Source organism: Dendrobates tinctorius, unplaced genomic scaffold, assembly GCF_039654945.1.
Source record: "Dendrobates tinctorius isolate UK_male_01 unplaced genomic scaffold, ASM3965494v1 ptg000098l, whole genome shotgun sequence".
NCBI classification, from domain to species: domain Eukaryota; kingdom Metazoa; phylum Chordata; class Amphibia; order Anura; family Dendrobatidae; genus Dendrobates; species Dendrobates tinctorius.
In genome coordinates this window covers 4489729-4510947 of record NW_027361766.1, presented here as the reverse complement: position 1 = coordinate 4510947, position 21219 = coordinate 4489729, and the positions used below count along the sequence as shown (strand labels likewise).

At 44.6% G+C, this 21219-nt stretch overlaps 1 protein-coding gene and 1 long non-coding RNA gene across 5 annotated transcripts in view; both read left to right on the top strand.

Annotated features, from left to right (window-relative positions):
- The window catches only part of AP4B1 (adaptor related protein complex 4 subunit beta 1), a 44093-nt gene extending 33327 nt beyond the window's left edge, over positions 1 to 10766 (top strand). For all 4 annotated transcript variants that reach the window (XM_073587065.1, XM_073587066.1, XM_073587067.1 and 1 more), the window contains 4 exons: positions 4750 to 4853; positions 4991 to 5198; positions 7067 to 7348; positions 7669 to 10766. In XM_073587065.1, coding sequence (XP_073443166.1) covers positions 4750 to 4853; positions 4991 to 5198; positions 7067 to 7348; positions 7669 to 8093 — 1019 coding nt within the window. In that variant the 3' untranslated portion in view covers positions 8094 to 10766. The remainder of the gene's footprint in view (positions 1 to 4749; positions 4854 to 4990; positions 5199 to 7066; positions 7349 to 7668) is intronic.
- A 4850-nt stretch (positions 10767 to 15616) lies between these two features.
- LOC141099173 (uncharacterized) lies at positions 15617 to 19622 on the top strand. Its single transcript, XR_012234424.1, has 3 exons — positions 15617 to 15661; positions 19247 to 19388; positions 19478 to 19622. It is a non-coding gene; the product is annotated as an uncharacterized lncRNA (long non-coding RNA).
- The last annotated feature ends 1597 nt before the right edge of the window (positions 19623 to 21219 follow it).

Sequence of the window (21219 nt, the reverse complement as noted above, 5' to 3'; positions counted from 1 at the left end):
ATGGCTGGTGACTATGTAATCAATGCTGCCTTGGATGCGGCCAATTGTGCGGCACTTGCGGCCGCAAACGCGGTAGCCATTAGGAGAGCCCTATGGTTAAGGACATGGCGGGCCGATTCAATTTCCAAGAAGTCCTTGACTTCCCTGCCTTATCAGCGTGGCCGCCTGTTCGGGTAAAAGTTAGACCAACTCATCTCCGATGCTACAGGGGGAAAAAGCAGCTTCCTCCCGCAACAAAAGATCAAACAGCCGTTTCGCCAGGCTCAGGCACGGTTTTGGGCCTTTCGCAACCCCGGGTGGACGGCAGCGGCCAGCTCTGCCACTCCAAGTCGCCCCAACCAGGACAGGGAGCGACAGATCTCATATAGAGCCAACCCATTGGGGAGGATGCGTGCGCGCCAGCCCAGGTCGAGGGGAACCAGGGCCCAGAGATCCTCAGCTAAATGACTCGGAGAGCAGAGTAGGCGGCCGCCTGCTCTGCTTTCACCATGTCTGGGTCGCGGTAGCACACGACTCATGGGTGGCGGAGCTGGTGTCCTCAGGGTACAAGATAGAGTTTATCAAGTATCCCCCAAAACGATTTTTCCTGTCTCGACTTCCCAAAGTGGAGCCCCGGGCAAAGGCATTGCTAGGGGCCATCAATTCACTCCAGCACAGCGAAGTCATTGTTCCCGTACCAGAGCACGAGAAGACTCAGGGTTTTTATTCCAATCTGTTCGCGGTCCCCAAAAAGGATGGGACAGTCAGGCCGGTTTTGGACCTGAAGCTCCTGAACAAGTTTATCAGGATCAAACATTTCCGAATTGAATCTCCGTTCAGTTATATCGGCCATGGGGCAAGGAGAATACTTGGCCTCTATCGACATCCAGGATGCCTACCTGCACGTCCCCATTTTCCTCCGCATCAGAGGTTTCTACGTTTTGCCATCAATGGCCTACATTTCCAGTTTGCAGCACTGCCCTTCGGGCTAGCCACTGCCCTCAGAGTGTTCACAAAGGTAATGGCAGTCGTTATGGCCGTCTTACAACGCGTTTCGACGATACATAAATTAGCCTTCATCAGGTAAAATCATCAAGGCTAATTTTATGTATAGCCGAAACGCGTTGTGTTTTTATGTCTAATAATAAACTGGATATTCCTTTAAATATTCGGAGTAATTAATGAATGAGCCGGAAGCGCTCCTTGACAAACTGGAAATCCTTTTCTGCATTCTCTGACGAATCTCCTACAAGGTAGTTCGTTCCACCTGTTTTGAGCTGCAGGCCAGCAGATCCAGACGATTACTTCAGTACCCAAACACAGGGTTATACGCTGAGCAACAAGACACCAAAAAAGTGAGAAGAATTTTTTATTTCTATCTGACATAATTAAAACTCTGCACTTAGATCTGCACCCCCCTTCTTTTTCAGGATATTCCTTGAAATACTCGGAGTAATTAATGTATCAGCCGGAAGCGCTCCTTGACAAACTGGAAATCTTTCTCTGAACTCTCGGGGCATAGTCGTCTTGCCATACTTAGACGACCTCTTGGTGAAGGGCCCCTCGTTTCGGGCATGCGAGGAGAATGTCAGCATTACGCTGGATACCCTCTCCCGCTTAGGGTGGTTGGTCAACAGGAAAAAATCATCCCTTGTCCCAGCCCAGAGGATTTCCTTTTTAGGGCTGATTTTCGAAACCTCCCGAGGGTTGGTAATTCTCCCTCAAGACAAAGCCCTAGCGCTCCAGCAAGGAGTCCAGAAGCTTCTACAGCCAGTCCCGCACACCATTCGGTTTGGGATGAGGGTACTAGGGAAGATGGTGGCAGCAATGGAAGCGATTCCGTTTGCCCAATTTCATCTTCGCCCCCTACAGCATGCCCTCTTGTCATCTTGGGACAAGAACCCGTTCACGCTCGATCATCAGTGCCGGCTATCCTCGCAGGTCAGACAGTCACTAGAGTGGTGGACGATCAGGTCCTCCTTGCTTCAGGGGAAACCCTTTCCCCCAGATCAGTGGCTAGTGGTCACCACCGACGCCAGCCTCCTTGGCTGGGGAGCAGTTTTTTGTCACCACATGACCCAGGGGCAATGGTCGCAACAGGAGGCACACCTCCCGATCAACTTGTTGAAAATACGAGCGGTCCGGCTGGCGCTGCAACATTTTCAGCACCTTCTAGCAGGACGTCCCGTCCGGATTCAATTGGACAACGCCACGGCAGTGGTGTACATAAATCATCAAGGGGGCACGCGCAGCAGGGCAACCATGCGCGAGGTGGGACACGTGCTTCGCTGGGCCGAGAGGAACCATTCGGTAATATCGGCGGTCCACATCCCGGGCGTGGAAAGTTGGGCGGCGGACTTCCTCAGCCGGCAGGGGGTCGCGACTGGGGAATGGTCTCTGCACCCCGAGGTCTTCCAGCAGATTTGCCAATGGTGGGGAACACCGGATGTGGATCTGATGGCCTCCAGGGTGAACGCCAAGGTGCCCGTGTTCGTCGCTCGGTCTCAGGACCCGTGAGCGATCGCCGTGGATGCGTTGGTTCTGCCATGGAACCAGTTTCGCCTTCCATACTTGTTTCCCCCGCTGCCACTACTTCCGAGGGTCGTCAGGAAGATCAAAACAGAAGGGGTTCCAGCGATTCTGCTGGCCCCAGACTGGCCCCGTCAGTCTCGGTACGCAGATCTAGTGCAGCTGTTCGCCGAGGTCCCATGGCGACTGCCAGAGCGCCCAGATCTACTGTCCCAGGGCCCGATCTTCCACCCGAACTCAGGGGCCCTGTGTTTGATGGCATGGCCGTTGAATCTTGGATTCTGACCCAGGTGGGGTTTGGGCGTGAGGTGGTCGCTACAATGGTTAGCGCCCGGAAGCCTACCTCGGCGAGAATTTACCATCACACCTGGAAAGTCTTCTTTGCTTGGTGTCGAGATCGTTTTTTTTCTCCTCTGACATTCTCTATTCCCAACATCTTGGCCTTTCTCCAGTCAGGCCTAGACTCAGGATTGGCCCCGAGCTCCCTTAGGAGACAGATATCGGCGTTGTCCATCCTTTTCCAATGAAAAATTGCTACCAATATGCAGGTGAGGACTTTCATCCAGGGAGTCTCCCACTTGGTACCGCCCTATAGGGTGCCCCTGGTCACCTGGGACCTTAACCTGGTCCTGAGTGTTCTGCAGGAAGCTCCCTTTGAACCGCTACAAGATATTTCTTTGTCGTACCTTTCCTGGAAAGTGGTATTTTTGGTAGCCATAACTTCCATTTGGCGAGTCTCAGAGTTGGCGGCCCTGTCTTGCCGAGCACCGTTTCTCACCTTCTTCCAGATTAAGGTGGTGCTTAGACCAGCTCCCCCCTTTCTGCCGAAGGTCGTGTCCTCTTTCCACATTAATGAGGATATTGTCTTACCCTTGTTTTGTCCAGCGCCAGTGCATCGCGTGGAAAAAGCTCTTCACACGTTAGACCTGGTGAGAGCACTCAGAAGGTACGTGTCGCGGACGGCACTCTTTCGTCAGATGGACACGCTGTTCGTGCTCCCCGAGGGGCGCAGGAAGGGACTCGCAGCCTCAAAATCGACCATAGCCAGAAGGATCCGTCTAACTATTCAGGAGGCCTACCGCATCAGGGGTGCGCCGGTTCCAGCAGGGATCAGAGCACACTCTACTCGGGCAGTGGGCGCCTCTTGGGCTCTTCGGCACCAGGCTTCGGTGGAACAGGTGTGCAAGGCAGCAACCTGGTCCAGCCTGCACACGTTTACTAAACATTACAATGTCCATACTCAGGCTTCGTCAGATGCGAGCCTAGGTAGAAGGATTCTCCAAGCAGCGGTGGCGCACCTTTAGACATGAGGTGCATGTAGCTTGTATTGGTGAGTCAACTTCCCACCCAGGGACTGCTTTAGGACGTCCCACAGTACCTGTGTCCCCCAATGAGATGAAGGAGAAACATGGATTTTTGTGATAACTCACCGTAAAATCCTTTTCTCCGAGATGCTCATTGGGGGACACAGCACCCACCCTGTTAGCCAAGTTGGCTCTTGTTTATTTAATTAATGTGCATTTTTTGTTGATGTCAGGGTGGTTCTTTTCCAGACATATTGTTATCTGCTTTAAGGCTGATTTTCGTTATTCTCCTACTGCTTTTGCACTAAACTGGTTTCCGCCCGCAATCGGGGCAAGGGTGTATACGGCGGAGGAGGAGCTAACCTTGTGTTGTTTACTTAGTGTCAGCCTCCAGATGGTGGTAGCATACACCCCACAGTACCTGTGTCCCCCAATGAGCGTCTCGGAGAAAATGATTTTACGGTGAGTTATTACAAAAATCCATGTTTTATTATCATTCACTTAAAACTTGTTGCAATATGCGATAACTAATAAGCAACCAAAAATATATTTGAATCAAATTTCTACAATATGGGCTAGACCTAAAAATATAAAAATTATCAACTGCAATATTTGTAAATCACAATCTTGGTCCAGGAGACTTAAAACTTGTATTTTTGTTGACCTTCTAGGAATAATGGTAGAGTTCATCAAGTGTATGATCTCTTTACATTGAGTGTTTTTGGTCCCTCATATGGTCAGTGCGAAAATACTGTAATGTAACGGGGCATTATTGATGCTTTTTTCACTATAATATCACAGTATATAATATTAAAGCCTTTCTTTTAAATGAATGTTCTATAAGATTGTCCTACACAGTATGCCATATGTATAACCATAGCTGACAACATGCACTTGCCATAACTTCATTTTAACTTTACTTGTTTGTTCCCTTCAGCCGTCATGCAGACCTTTCGGGATCTTGTTTGGCTCTGCCCACAGTGCACATGGTCAGTGTGCCAGGCCATTCCTGGTTGTGAAGAGAACATCCAAGATAATGAGGTTATAGATTAATCATTTATAGAATAATCTTTTTTAACCTAATTCATTACCAAAACCATAAACTGCCTCCTTTTTGGTTTCTGTGTACCTTTTTGGTAATTTTGCACAGCTTGTGAACATATCCTTCTTGTCCTCAGGGAAAGCAGGCATTGATATGGCTCCTTGGGATGCACGGAGAGCTTATTCCAAATGCACCCTACATCTTAGAGGACTATGCTGATAATATTAAAACCGAGATCTCCCCAACAGTGAAAATGGAGCTCCTCACTGCTCTTGTTCGACTCTTCCTGTCTCGGCCAGCTGAGTGTCAGGACATGCTGGGACGCCTGATTTATTATTGTATAGGTAATTATCTGTTCTGTTCTGACCTACACATAATTTTTCATATCATATGGCACATTTTTGCTATTAACAATGCTATACAGCATATTAAAGAAAATCTGTCACCAGGTTTTTGCTACCCCATTGATGAACATGATAATGTAGGGCAGAGACACTGATTCCAGTTATGTATCACTTATTGGGCTACGTGTTGAATTTTTTAAATCACTGTTTTATCTGCTGCAGATATACCAGTTCTCTGAATTCTGAGCTCTGTATAATCCCGCCCACAATATGGATTGGCAGCTTCCTGTGTACACTGTGCATAGGCATAAAACTGCCAATCAGAGGTGGGGATGGGATTACACAGAGTTCATGAATATAGAAGACTACATGCAAACAGGTTTAATAATCTTCTAGTGATAATCTCCTGCTGATAAGACAGTAATTTTATAAAAACTACAACCAGCAGCTCTGTAAGTGACACATTGCTGAAATCAGGGTCTCTGTTTCTACGTTATGCAAAAACCTAGTGACAGATTCCCTTTAAGGTACTGAGAAAATATTAAGATGCCAATCTTTTTCACATCTTATTCTGATCTCAATGCTTGTAGCACGTTATTACTCAATATAACAAAATCCGAAGTACAAGCAGTACACCTGAACAAGTAACATTACAAATCCATAAGAAACAAATACAGAAACTAACCATTAATAACAAATGATCAGTAGCTATTTTGAGGTGAAAGAGAAATTGTCATGATCTTCTGGATGAGGAGTCCAAGCTGGTTTTTCAATCACCACTATGTAGACCATTGGTCCCCAGCCTGTGGCTCACGGGCCTGTGGTGTTTGGTTCGTGGCTGTCTGCCAGCTAGGTGCTGTAGCACCTGGTCTAGCAAACAGCTATGAAGAGCAGGTTTCAGGATGGTGAATTACATGAATAGCCCTGCACAGAAGAGCAGATCTGGGTGCACATATACTGGGCTTAACGATTTAGAGATAACAAGTATGGTAAACTGGAGACAGGCTGGTACTACCTGTCAGAGGAGGTGCTTGAAGCTAGATGCGACGGTATGGTGGGGGTGCTTGATGGGAGAATACTGAATGGGGGTATTGTGGAAACCACTGGATTTTGGTATATTGCCTATACTGTGGTTTCTTTGGAAAGCTGGATGTGGCTCCCAACCCTCTCTGAGCTGAATGTGGCGCTGAAGGTCAGAAAGGTTGGGGTCCACTAATGTAGACAAGAATGGGTATGAGACAATAGTTTCCAGTCTCAGGTGAAGGAAGACAGTAATTTACTGAGTTACAATGATGTAATAGATGCATTTGCCATACTATAAAATTCTACAGATCGAAATCAATGTCCCCACATTTTTTTTTTTGGAATATTGAGTAGTGTTGATTAAGAAACCCTTTTGTAAATGAAATCTGTTAACAGGCTTTTGCTTTGTAATCTGAGAGCTGCATGAAGTAAGGGCAGAAACCCTTATTCCAGTGATGTAGCACGTACTGGATTGGTTGCTGTCGTTTCAATTAAATTCTGTGTTTTATGAGAAGATTATTATCATTACAGGACTAGCTGCCTGGTGTCGTCTAGTCATCCTGCTCTAAGAGTCAATGTACACAAAAAGCTGCCAATCAGCCCAGGTTATACAGTGCTCAGCATTCAGAGCACTGCTAGATCTGTAGCAGAAAAAACTGATTTTATCACAACTGCTGCTTAACTTATTGATACATTTCTGGATTCAGGGTCTCTGCCCATACATCATGCTGCTTTCAGATGAGGTATCAAAAGCCTGTTTACAGATTCTCTCTAATATTTCTGGATACCAGTATTTTGTCAGTTAAATTCCAGTGCCCATTAGTGAAATGATTATTTCTTCACAGAGGAAGAAACTAACATGGCTGTACGTGATCGAAGTCTTTTCTACTATCGACTTTTATCCTCTGGAATTAATGACATGAAGAGAGTGCTGAGTGGTCCAAAGTCAGACTCCTCATTGGGAGTCTTAGTGGACAGGACAGAACAACCAGTGAATAGCTGGGTGCCTGTTTTTAACACATTGGCTCCTTTATATGATAAGAAGCTTTGGGAATCACTTACAGCGAGCTCAGGCAAATTTGAGCTACCTGTTGGGAGCAAGCCAATTACCAAAACTCTTGTCGTAGGTAAGTTTGTTTTTAAAGGTTGCCTTTTTTATTTCATAAACATTGTAGTATGCCATGGATAGAAGTATTTATTAAGGTACATTTATAGAACCATATACATTTTTAAAATCCATAGAAAAAACAGATCTGGATGGCTTCTACTTTCAATTTTAATTTAAAGTGTCCAAGTCTGATCTCAAAAACAGATGATAGAAAGTCATAGACTGAACTTACCAGAATGGATGCATGGATCACTAATTTGTGAAATAGTTTCTCTAGTTTCTAGAGTATGTTTGCTGTGCTCAATTTTCATGTTTTTGGGGGTTTTTCTCGTATTATAGATTTTCATACGTCGTTGGATCCTGAAATGCCTCATGATCCACATGATGGAGTCACACTTGTCAGTGATATTGCAATGACGCCAGAGCTATTTGAGGAAAAATGGATCTTTCTAACTACAGATCATTGCTGGAACATCGAATGGACGAAAGATGTTGACCCAGATCTCCTACAGTCTCCTCTTCATGTATTGAAGATTTACACCATTGCCAAAAGCAAAGCTGGTACACAGCCATGGAAGTCATATTTATATGCCCAAGACAGCCAAGAAAATGTGTTTCTTGTTGAATTAATGTTGTGTACAGATTCCCTAACAACTCGCCTAAAAACCATTGTAAAACAGGACAAGGATAATGCAGTTGCTCTTAATAACTTTGTATCCCTTCTACAACACACAGTTTCTGCAGTGCTGGAGGTTTCCAGGTAGAAGCATGCTGGAGTATTACAAAGGACCTGAATCAAAAGCAGTGTTTATAATGGATTATTATATTCTCATTGTGATCCACCAGCTAATGTGCAACTTGGGAAATGATATTTAGTACAATGAACTCTTACTTGTGGTGGATCTCAGTCTCCTAAAAACAAAAAAATGGCCATGTTTACATCACTTTTATTTCTTGTTAGGTATGTTCACACAATGTCTTTTTAGGCTGAAAAAGAGCTTAAAAAATGCTGAAAAGAATTAACGTATGCACTGCAATGTAAAAACCTTCTGTATACATGTCTTTTTGATGTCAGTCTCTTTGAGCTGCTTCAGGTTACTGCATGATCGGCAGTGCATATAGACCACAGACTAAACCAGAACGTATTTACTTTATTTGTTTTATTTTTTATTAAATAGTCAAGTATTAGATCAAAAGTACAAATAATTTGACACCCTTAGCAAAATATAAGGCTTATATTGCAACAGGACCTCTGATCAGTTAGACACATTTAAGTACATAGAAGATTTGGCTTCCTGTCTACCATAGCTTTTATTATTTTAGGTAAGAGAAATGTTGTCTAGTCCATGGTGTCATTTGGATCTCTATTCCTTCAAGGTGTCAACTATACGAATTCTGTTTAGAAGTTAAGACAACATTTATTCTTTATCAGTATGGGTTTGGAGTGTGTGAGGGTTTAAACCAGAGTACCTGTAGAAAACCACACAAACACTGGGAGAGCACACACGCTCCTTGTAGATGTTATTCTTGCTTTGATTTGGACCCCAGCACTACAAAGCAACAGTGCTAACCACTAATCTACCATGATACCAAAAAGTTTTCATTGTATCCCTGATGATGATTACAGGCTAGATTAATGCAAAAGATGAATCACTTGCTGCATGAACACGTTTTACTGCAGAAAGTCTGGTGGTGAGAACATAGATCCAGCCTGGAACTTGTTTGAGCAGGAAAAAACACATTTGTTCCTTAAGTACCACATACATCTGCCTGTGGAAAATCCAGTAATTGTCATGTCCTTTTGTGAGACCAGAAACCAAGTTCATAATCTGTCTCTAGAGATGGCAGAACACACACTTGGACCATAAGTTCATCTCACTTGGAAACTAAACAGAAAATTTAAGCGATTAAGGATATTTTTTTACTCTAAATCTATAGTTTATGTAAATGTCAATATCTTATAGTCTAGAGATGTCCACGATGTCTGAAGTGTAATTCTTTTTTGGAAGCAGTTACAATGGTGGAGCTATTCTGAGAGAAAGGGGAAAAACTAGGTAAATAAATTCACAGAGGTACTTTGTTATTCACAGCAGGAGGGAGTGCTGTAAAGCATGCCAGGTAGTTAATAATATGTAGAACTTAGTAATTAATATGGATTAAGGCAGATTACAGCAAAATACCCAGCTGGTTTGTACAATACTAGTCAAAAGTTTATACACCTGTTCTTTCAATCATTTTTCTTATTATTATTAAAATGTGCATATTGTAGATTCAAACTGATTTCAACAAAACCACAAGGGAACATGAAACCACATCTGAAAAAATCAGAACGTGCTAAAACGTCAGTTCTGGCACTGGAATCCTGCACTCCCTCCACAATATGTACCTTTTCCTCCCTTCTATGGGCACTGCATTCAGGGATCTTCGGCGCAGGCGCCAGCGACTTCCGCTACACTGACCTGCTGCGTGTGCGGCGATAATCTGTTCTCCCTACTTCCCCCTGCATAGTCATCGCTATGTACACATGGTTCAAGCAATAACTATGCAAGGAGGAAGTGGGGGGAGCACCTTATCATTGCACACGTCGGAGGTCACAATGACTCACCAGTGTCTGCGCAAAAGATTCCTGAATACAGTGCCCATAGAAGGGGGAAAAGGTATGTACTGTGGAGGGAGTGCAGGGCACAGGAGCTGGATTCTGGCTCCAGAACTGACGTGCATGGGAAGAGGGTAGTATTATAATGAAGACAGGAGGCAGGGATTTCTTCCAGGCACCGCACACCCCAAAGGCTGGAAGAAATCATTATCATAAGGAAAGAACATAAGATTTCTCACCAAGAAGACCGCTAATACGAGGCATATAGGTAGGACAAGTTTAACATTTCTATCACCTGTATGCCCATAGTAATAGGTCATATACGTCCCAGGGGTGACAGATTCCCTTTAATATTGATTATAATTAGCCCGAATAAGGGCTTTTGTTGCAGTTGAAAGAAATATAAATGGTTTCCTGTCCCTGTCTATACACAGCTAAAATGCTGTCCCTAGTTCAGCAGCACTTCTCCCTGCTCTGCCTGTTTCCGTGTTACAGTGTGCCCAGCATGGCATCACTGCTCTTATAGTGACCTGATGACGCTATGCGGCCAGCCAATCACAGTAATTCCACAACCAAGATGGCTACGGCATTACAGTGACTGGCAGGCAATCCCCGCATGTTTGTTGCGGTCTAAGAAGTGCCAAAGATGCGGGAGTATTCAACAATACTCGCCAAGCAACGAGCATCTCGAGCACCCTGATGCTCAAGCGATTGATGAGCACGCTCACTCATCACTACTCTTCAGATTATTATTTTATGCCTGACGAAGAGTCCTGAGTAGTCTCAAAAGCTTGCAATTTGTTACCATTTTTCAGTTTGCTATTAAAAGGTATCAACCACTGATGACTCTCAGATATTAATTTTTCATAGATAATGTAGTGATGTACAAGCAATGTTTATTCCTTAATAAGCTGGCGACATCTAGTGGATAAAAGTATGGATGCAAGTATTCTAAACATCCAGTAGGAGATAATAGCAAATCTGCCTGAACGACACATCTAACACGGTGAAAATGAGGAAAGCAGGTCCAACAGTCAGGCTAGTTTCACACTTGCTTTTTTTTGCAGCGCGTTTTTCCCGCAAAAAAACGCATTGAAAAAACGCATACATAAGCATACAACTGCTGCGTTTTTTTCAAGCATTTTTATGAGCATGCATGAAAAAAACGCAGCGTTTTTATGCGTTTGTATGCGTTTTTAGCGCGTTTTTACCGCGTTTGCGTTTTTTTCCAACATTTTTAGGTGGCCCCTCACACTACCCAAACCATGACTTTACTAACCCTAACCCTGACCCTAACCCTAACCCTGACCCTAACCCTTAACCAAATCATACTTAACCCTAACCCAAACCCTAAACCCTAACTAACCCTAACCCTAACCCTGACCCTAACCCTTAACAAAACCATACTTAACCCTAACCCTGACCCTAACCCTGACCCTAACCCTTAACCAAACCATACTTAACCCTAATCCTGACCCTAACCCTGACCCTAACCCTTAACAAAACCATACTAACCCTAATCCTAACCCTGACCCTAATCCTTAACAAAACCATACTTAACCCTAATCCTGACCCTAACCCTAACCCTGACCCTAACCCTTAACAAAACCATACTTAACCCTAATCCTGACCCTAACCATGACCCTAATCCTTAACAAAACCATACTTAACCCTAATCCTGACCCTAACCCTGACCCTAACCCTAACCCTGACCCTAACCCTTAACAAAACCATACTTAACCCTAATCCTGACCCTAACCATGACCCTAATCCTTAACAAAACCATACTTAACCCTAACCCTGACCCAAACCCCAACCCTAACCCTGACCCTGACCATAACCCTAACCCTAAACCCCCTTAACTAACCCTAACTCTAACCCAAACCCCTAAATTCCATGGTTTAAAAAAAAAAACGCATATGCAAAAAAACGCATACATGAGCATGCCAGTGCGCACATATGCGCATCCATAGGCTATAATGGCCATTTTTAGCGCAAAACGTGCGCATATGTGCGCATGCGCTTTTTTGCAGGGCCAAAAAATGCAACATGCTGCGTCTGGAAAATCCCAACGCACACCCCAAAAAAACGCAGCGCATGAAAATCGCATACATGCGCTTACCAGCGCGCAGGTATGCGCACCCATGTTAAATATAGGGGAAAAAACGCATGCGCAGGTGTGCGTTTTTTTCCAGCGCTAAAAAACGCAAATGTGAAACCAGCCTTATTTGTAGAAAATCATATTTTTTTTTTATGTGGAAAAAAAAACTAAAAAGACAATCAAAAAACCCATAAAAGCTACAGTCTTATCAGAATTTGTGAAAGCTTCACATGACACCATGTGACTGCAGCATCCACCCTTGTGTTATATTTACACATGGAAGACTTTTGCTGAAGAACTATCTTTATAATTCAAAAGCAGGGGATCTAATACCAGAGGGCACAATGCAAGGCTGATATGATAAAAAAAAAAATATCAAGGCTCTTGATAACTTAACACACCCAGCGATGTCCAGCGATGTGTCATCTGCCCTTAGCAAGCCTGCATATTATGCATCATTCAGAGATCTGTGATTTTTCTCATATCTGACTTTCATAAGTGTTTGGTCATTCTCAGTTTTAACCATCAATGTTTCATCCGTGATATTCTCTTGTGAAGAAAAAAAAGAATAAATGATAAAGCTTCTCCTATCCATTTCCGTTTTATTCATGGACTTCACACACAGTGCACATGGAGGGCAGTGTGTGCTATCAGGGATTTTTCACAAACCCATAAGTTTGAATGGGTAATTTTGATCTGTGACTCAGACGGATGTGTCTCTTTTTCTTTTGCACAACACTGCAAGTAAGTAATAAAAATGCCTTATGACATTATCTCTCTTGTTATTCTGACATTTGGCAAATATTTATAATTATGGTAATCCTAATTGACCTAAAACGGGAAAAGTTTATTCTGATTTCATGTCAGATATTGAGAAAAACATGCATATGTGTCTTTTCATATAGTGTAACCTTCTGGTTTCAACTAGATATCTCAGGGTGTGGGACTTATACCAGAATGATCGACATATATACTAGGACGGGGCCACGATAAGCGATATATATACCAGGATGGGGGGCCTCAGTCCATCATACTCTAGTTACCCCACTGCTCACAAAATTACAAATTTGATATTGTATCTGGTCTAGGTGCAAATGACATATGATGGAATCACAACCCTAAGAGTAAGCTTAAAGGGAATCTTTCACCCATTTTTAGTGATATCATGTAAAGATATCATTCAATAGTGTGTCACATAAGGATTCTATTAGGACTTTTGATTCCCCCTGACACCGCACCTTTGATGCATAAATACCTTTTTAATATCGGTTGAGATGTATGTAAGTCGCCGCCGTCCTGTTCGATGGGCGGGGCTTATTCGCCTTCTCCCCACCCTCCTCGGCTTGCTGAATGTAGCTTCATCTGTGAATAGCACAGATGCCGTACTTTTCCGCGCTTGCACATTAAAAAAGGCCTCCGGCGCTTGAGCAGTATAGCTTCCTCAGCACTGCACGGGGCTTTACTATGCATCCGGCGGCCAGGAAGTGTACCCTGCATTTGCAGACTTCCGGGGCATAGACGCACTGAAAAATACCGGCGCATGCGCAGTACCGATTATATGCTTTGCCGACAGTTGGGCAAAGAATACTGCGCAAGCGTCGGAGGCATTTTCAATGTGCAAGCGCGGAAACACTACGTGAACGGCAGGAAGAAGATGAAGAAATGTGTAGAGCAATACCGGGGGGAGAAGGCGAATAAGCCCTGCCCACCGGACCGTGACAGTTTACATACATCTCAACCAAGATAAAAAAGGTATTTATGCATCAAAGGTGCAGTGTCGGGGAATCAAAAGTCCTAATAGAATCCTTATGTGACACGCTATTGAATAATATCTTTACATGATATCACTAAAAATGGGTGAAAGATTCCCTTTAAGCTTACTCTTAGGGTTGTGATTCCATCATATGTCATTTGCGCCTAGACCAGATACAATATCAAATTTAAAATTTTGTGAGTAGTGGGGTAACTAGAGTATGATGGACTGAGGCCCTCCCATCCTGGTATATATGTCGTTCATCGTGGCCCCGTCCTAGTATATATGTCGATCATTCTGGCATAAGTCCCACACCCTGAGATATCTAGTTGAAACCAGAAGGTTACATACACTATATCAGGGTTCCCCAACTCCAGTCCTCAAGGCCCACCAACAGATCATGTTTTCAGGATTTCCTTTGTATTGCACAGGTGAAGCAATTATCATCTGAGCAATATTAAGGAAATCCTGAAAACATGATCTGTTGGTGGGCCTTGAGGACTGGAGTTGGGGAACCCTGCACTATATGAAAAGACACATATGCATGTTTTTCTCAATATCTGACATTAAATCAGAATACATTTTTCCCGTTTTAGGTCTATAAGGATTACCATAATTATAAATATTTGCCAAATGCCAGAATAACAAGAGAGATAATGTCATAAGGACTGGACCACGGCAATTTACATACATCTCAACCGAGATAAAAAAAAAAAGGTATATATGCATGAAAGGTGCGGGGTTAGGGGGAATCAAAAGTCCTAATAGAATCCTTATGTGACACACAATTGAATGATATCTTTACATGATATCAATAAAAATGGGTGACAGATTCCCTTTAAGTTCAAATGGTGTATGATTAAACACAATGTAATATACCGTATTTTTCGCTTTATAAGACGCACCCTCAAATTTGGTGAAGAAAAAGACAAAAAAAAATTTGTTAAATGGGGGTCTGTCTTATAATGCCAGTGTCCGTCTTACAAATCATATATATGTCCCTCATCCTGGTATCTATATAACCCCCATCCTTGCACATGGCCCCCTTGTGCTGGCACATGGCTCCTCCTGTGCTGCTGGTACACTGGCACATTGCCCCCTTGTGATGCTACACTGGCACATTGCCCCCCCGTGCTGCTGGTAATCACATGGCACCCCCATCCCATCCTGGATATGCCCCCCTGTGCTGCTGGCACACACATGGCCCCCCCATCCCATCCTGGATATGCCCCCCTGTGCTGCTGGCACACACATGGCCCCCCCATTCCATCCTGGATATGCCCCCCTATGCTGCTGGCACACACATGGCCCCCCCATCCCATCCTGGATATGCCCCCCTGTGCTCCTGGCACACACATGGCCCCCCCCATCCCATCCTGGATATGACCCCCTGTGCTGCTGGCACACACATGGCCCCCCCATTCCATCCTGGATATGCCCCCCTGTGCTGCTGGCACACACATGGCCCCCCCATTCCATCCTGGATATGCCCCCCTGTGCTGCTGGCACACACACGGCCCCCCCATCCCATCCTGGATATGCCCCCCTGTGCTGCTGGCACACACATGGCCCCCCCATCCCATCCTGGATATGCCCCCCTGTGCTGCTGGCACACACATGGCCCCCCCATTCCATCCTGGATATGCCCCACTGTGTTGCTGGCACGCACATGATAAAATAACCACTTAACTCACCTTCCGATGATGGCTCTGTGCTCCCAGCTCCTAAGTTGCGCTTCCTGTTTCCCGGACATCGGATCATGTGACCTGGGTACACAGTGTTGACATCACTGTGCTGCGCCGATCACATGATCGGATGTCAGCACAGACATAGGAAGGAAGAGCCACGGGGGGAGCGGGGAGCATGGAGCCATCATTGGAAGGTGAGTTAAGTGTTTATTTTATCATGTGCGTGCCAGCAGCACGGGGGGGGGGGCATGTGTGTGCCAGCAGCACAGCGGGGAATATCCAGGATGGGAGGGGGGAGTGGAGAGTGCAGGCACATGCAATATGCGCTGCTCCCCTGTCAACCAACTCAGCGCGGCTTCAGCACCGAGGTGATAGACATCGGGTGCAGTGAATATTACATGAGGCTAATGAGCGGGAGCACGTGACCACCCACTGTCTCTGCAGTCCGCAGACCTGCACACTCTAACCTAACCCTGATTTGTCCCTGCCTGACTGTGGAGGTTGGCACCCTAAAATTACGTACTGCCATGCCATTCAACATCGGCTGATCCCGTGTGTACTTAACTGCACCCTCAACTAATGTATACACAGAGTGTGATCCTAAACCTCAACAATAGAATAGAGTGCACACAGAGGGTGAAACACTGGGCTAATGATGTGTTCACACAGTCATGAATGAAAGACGGAAGGAAAAGAAAGAAACCTAAACAGACCTTTGGTATATGCCAAAAAAAACAGACCCTTAATGTAATAAAATGGGAAAAGAGTTAAGCAGGGGAATATGCAAACAAACCACAGAAAGAGCAATAGAGAAAACCTCAGCTAGATAAGCCTTTGATGGGGAGCTGGGACTCCAAACATCCATCTAACTTGGAATACAGCCAGCAAAGACTTCATGTGCAAAGTGAGTATAAATAACCCCTCCCAAGATGTGATAGGGCAAACCAAATTGAAACATACACAGACTGCGGTCAAACAGAGAGGGAGACCGACCCATAGACAGAGGTCACCGGATCAAATTGAGCCGTGACAGTACCACCCCCTTCTACAAGGGGCCATTGGAACCTCTGGAAACCCTATCCCATGACTACTCTGATGGAACTCTGTCATTAGGTGAGCCTAAGGGTGTTTGCACACGCTGCGGATTCTGGTGCAGTTCCACAGCGGTTTTTGGCCTGCGGTGTACAGTACCGTTGTAGTCTATGAGAATTAAAAACCGCTGTGCACATGCTGCAGAAAAAGCCGTACGGAAATGCTGCGGGTTTTTTTCCGCAACATGCTAATTTTTTGTGCAGTTCTGCAGCGGTTCCGCACCCATAGACTTTCATTGATTGTGCAAAATCCGTAGATATAAAAAGATCTGCGGTTTTTCGTGCAGATTGGGTGTAAAAACCGCTGCAGAATGGGGGGAAATGATGTCACGTGGTAGGGAGTGTAGTGTGTGGGCGGAATATAGTGTGCAGTCACCATATTTCCTGGAAGATGGAGGGCTACCGTCGCATGGAGATGGACGTGGGACGTTTGATAGACTTGGTATGTATGTTTGTATGTATATATGTATGTATGTGTCTGTCTCCATGCGACGGTAGTGCGACAAATGTGCTCAATCGCCGTATGGGCCTGCTGCTCCCATCCGGCTATGGGATGGGAGAGTAGGCCCTGCGGCCACCGAGCACAATTGTACAGTGCTAAACATGTAACAAAACGCATAACATACATGTAACATACATTACATACAATATACATGTAACAGACATGACATACAACACCAAACATATACTATATACTCACCATACAGGCCCTGCCATCTTGTTCCCAGAAGCCTTCGCTCCCCTCGGTTGTGAATAAAGAAAAAAAAAAAAAAACATTTCCAAAAAAAACAAATACAGTCCCCCAAAAATAGCCCAAAAAATAGTGTCCCACTGCGATCTCCGCTGTCTTCGGGCGATACACTAGCAGGAGCGGTGCTCCTGCACTGTACTGCCGAGTTTCCCGGTGTTCGGGCGCTCCGGGACCTCTCTTTACGGCACTAAAGCTGCGTGTGAACTTTCCCACCCAGCAGTGCCGTAAAAGAGGTTACCGGAGTCAATGAACTCAGGTAAACTCTGGCGCATGCGCAGTACACACTGCAGGAGCTTAGCTCCTGTCAGTGTGTTTGTGCAGCCATGGAGAATGGTCACATCTGCTGATGTGACTGTTCTCCATGGCAGATCGTCATGGGACACTCGTTTAATGGACTGCGACGGAACGGTAGGTATATAATTGGTTTGTTTTTTTATTTTTTCTCTAGGTGATCGAGGGCGTCGCATTGGATTAAGCGTTTAATAAAATATTGTCAAAAACACTTTTTTATTTAATTAAAAAAATTTTTTTAATGTGTCTGTGTTTTTTTTTTCAATTTCTAACATTGGATTAATAATGGATCAGCGTCTTATTGACGCCTCTCCATTATTAACCGGGCTTAATGTCACTGATCAAAGGTGACATTAACCCCTTTATTACCCACATCCCGCCGCCGCAGAGCGGGAGTGGGAAGAGAGGGTCTAAGTGCTGGAATTGGCGCATCTTATTGATGCGCCATTTCTGGGGCAGCTGCGGGCTATTTGTAGCCAGGGGGACCAATATCCACGGCCTCTTCCTAGGCTATGAATATCAGCCCGCAGCTGTCTGCATAGCCTTTCTCGCCCTAAAATATGGGGGACCCCCACGTCAGAAAGGCTACGCAGACAGCTGCGGGCTGATATTCATAGCCTGGGAAAGGGGACATGGATATTAACCCCTTCCCAGGTTGCAAATATCAGCTCGCAGTTGTCTGCTTAGCCTTTCTGGCCCTAAAAGATGGGGGACCCCCACGTCATTTTTTTTTTTTTTTTGAGGCCCTTTTTTTAGAGCTAGATAAGCAATGGGAAAGGGGACCTGGATATTAACCCCTTCCCAGGTGGTACATATCAGGCAGCAGCTGTCTGCGTAGCTTGTCTGGCTATAAAAAAAAAGGCCTCAAAAAAAAAAATTATGACGTGGGGGTCCCCCCAAATTTTAGAGCCACAAAGCCTACGCAGACAGCTGCGGCCTGATATCTACCACCTGGGAAAGGGGACCTGGATATTACTCCTTAACAGGTTGTAGCTATCAGGCCGCAGCTGTCTGCGTACGATTTCTGGCCCTAAAATATTGGGGGGACAACCACTTCCTTATTTTATTTTTTGCCCACTTTTTTTTACAGCCAGATAAGCTACGCAGAAATCTGCGGCCTGATATGTACAACCTGGGAAGGGGTTAATATCCATGTCCCCTTTCCAAGGCTAGGGATATTAGGCCGCAGCTGTCTGCTTAGCCTTTCTGCCCCTAAAATATAGGGGTGACATTGCGGCTACACTCAAGTTTAGAGGCAGAAAGGATCCGCAGACAACTGCGGGCTGACATTCATAGCCTAGGAAAAGGACATGGTATTAACCACTTCACATTCTAAAAATATCAAGCCGCTACGGTCTGGCGAGTCTTTATAGCCATACAATATCGGGGCTCACTACCAAAATTATTTGTTTAACATTTTAGTTTGGCTACAAAAAAAAAAAAATTGTTGCCATCTACCGAAAAAATAACATGATTTTAACACATTGTGTTAAAAATATAATCATGTGTGGGGATTAGGTTTAGCTTGGGTTAGGGATGTGATTATGGTTAGGCCATGGGTAGGGCTTATATGGAAATATATGTTTTTTGGGTTTTTATTACTGTAAATGATAAAGTACCTAATTACATTTTCCGTTTGTATGTAGGTGCGTGATTTCCCAGCGCTTTGGGACCCCGCAGACAGTCTGTACAAAGACCGTGGCCACAGGGATCGATGCTGGTGTAAAATTTTCTGTGATATGTACCCTGACTGGCATGCATTGCCAAAAGCAACCCAGTCTAAAATTGGTAACTAAGTTTTTCTGGATCATTTTTTGTATCAAGTGTTAATAAAGCAATAAAGATTGTACAAATTGTGTGTTGACTTTATTTTTTAGACAGTGATGTCAAACAACGATGGCGTTCTGTTCGGGACCGATTCAACAAATTCCTTACAAGCTGCCAAAAAAGTGGAGCATCCCCAACCAGCCGAACATTCCCCTACTTTGCAGAGCTTCAATTTCTGATATCCAACCGGACATTGCGGAGGTAAGTTCACCAAAAAAAAATAAAATCTACACACCTTCTCATTCAAACAGTTTTCTTTATTTATATTACTTCTAGATTCTTCAAAGTAGCCATCTTTTACTTTTATTAATGCTTTGCACACTCCTGGTTCTACTTAGTCCTTGGAAATGGTCTTCCAACAGTCTTGAAAGAGTTCCCAGAGATGCTTAGCACTTGTTGGGCCTTTTGTCTTCACTCTGCGGTCCAGCTCTCCCCAAACCATCTCCATAGGGTTCAGGTCTGGTGACTGTGGAGGCCAGGTCATCTGACGTAGCACCCCATCACTCTCCTTCTTGGTCAAATAGCCCTTACACAGCCTGGAGGTGTGTTTAGGGTCATTGTCATGTAGAAAAATAAATGATGGTCCAACTAAACGCAAACCGGATGGAATAGAATGCTGCTGCAAGATGCTGTGGAAGCCATGCTGGTTCAGTATGCCATAAATTTTGAAAAAAAAACACCAACAGTGTCAACAGCAAAGCACCCCTACACCATCACACCACCTCCTCCATGCTACACGGTGTAAACCGAGCATGTCAATTCCATCTGTTCACCTTTGTAACTTTATACCTTTTAGGCCTTCATAGTGATTCTACAATTTTCGTTCTGATGAAAATACATAAAACTCTTTGAATGAGAAGATGTGGCCCAACTTTTGGTCTGTAATGTACATCTTCATTATGTGTAATAAAGTGCTTTTGAAGCAACCAAAAATTCAGACATGCGGCGCAGCTTATCACAATACTGCATGTTTATTTATCTGGCATTCGTTGGCGCTGATTGTCAGCAATGATAAGTCACACAGTGTATTGATAGCATGCCTTGATTACAAATGTGTACAATACAAACATGCATTGTCATCATGCTCTGCAAAATGGGGCACCGCAGTTTGCAAAAATATTTTTTTGAGTTGCTCAAAGAGTTGCTCATGCAAAGCATTTTAAGTTTGATTAATCATTTTTTAATTTTTTCTCTCAAGAGCAAACAAGGGAACATACTTCCACAAGTTGATGATTCAGAAGATGGAGCAGGGTCCGGTGAAGCAGGTGACATCTTTGCACCATGTACTGACACCCCTTCTGATGGAGCCCCATCTTCATCAGCTGCAGGAACATCTGTTTCTGCAGCTGATGAACCATCGGGCTCCTCAGAAGCTAGTGTACCCAAAAATCCTGCCTTGCCGGTGTCTGGAGAGCCAACCAAAAAAAAAACACCTGGACAGCACCATAAAGGCAACATCTGAAACACTGGATTTGATTCGAAAAACGACCACTGAGGACGAGTTTGATTTCTTTGGGATGACAATAGCCAGTAAAACTAGAGCACTGACACCGGAGAGGCAGTCTATCCTAATGACCATGGTGCAGATGTCACTCACTGCTTTACAGGACCCTGCTCCCATAGCTTCCTATAACAATATCTTAATGGGCATTTTTGGCCTGTTCCGCCCAACACCACCCACCCAACAGCAGCGACCAGTGGAGTACAGGCCACCAATTAACCACCAAAATCACTATAACCAGTCTGTCTCAGGCAGCTCCCAGGCAAACTATCCCTATACCCCTGAGTACCA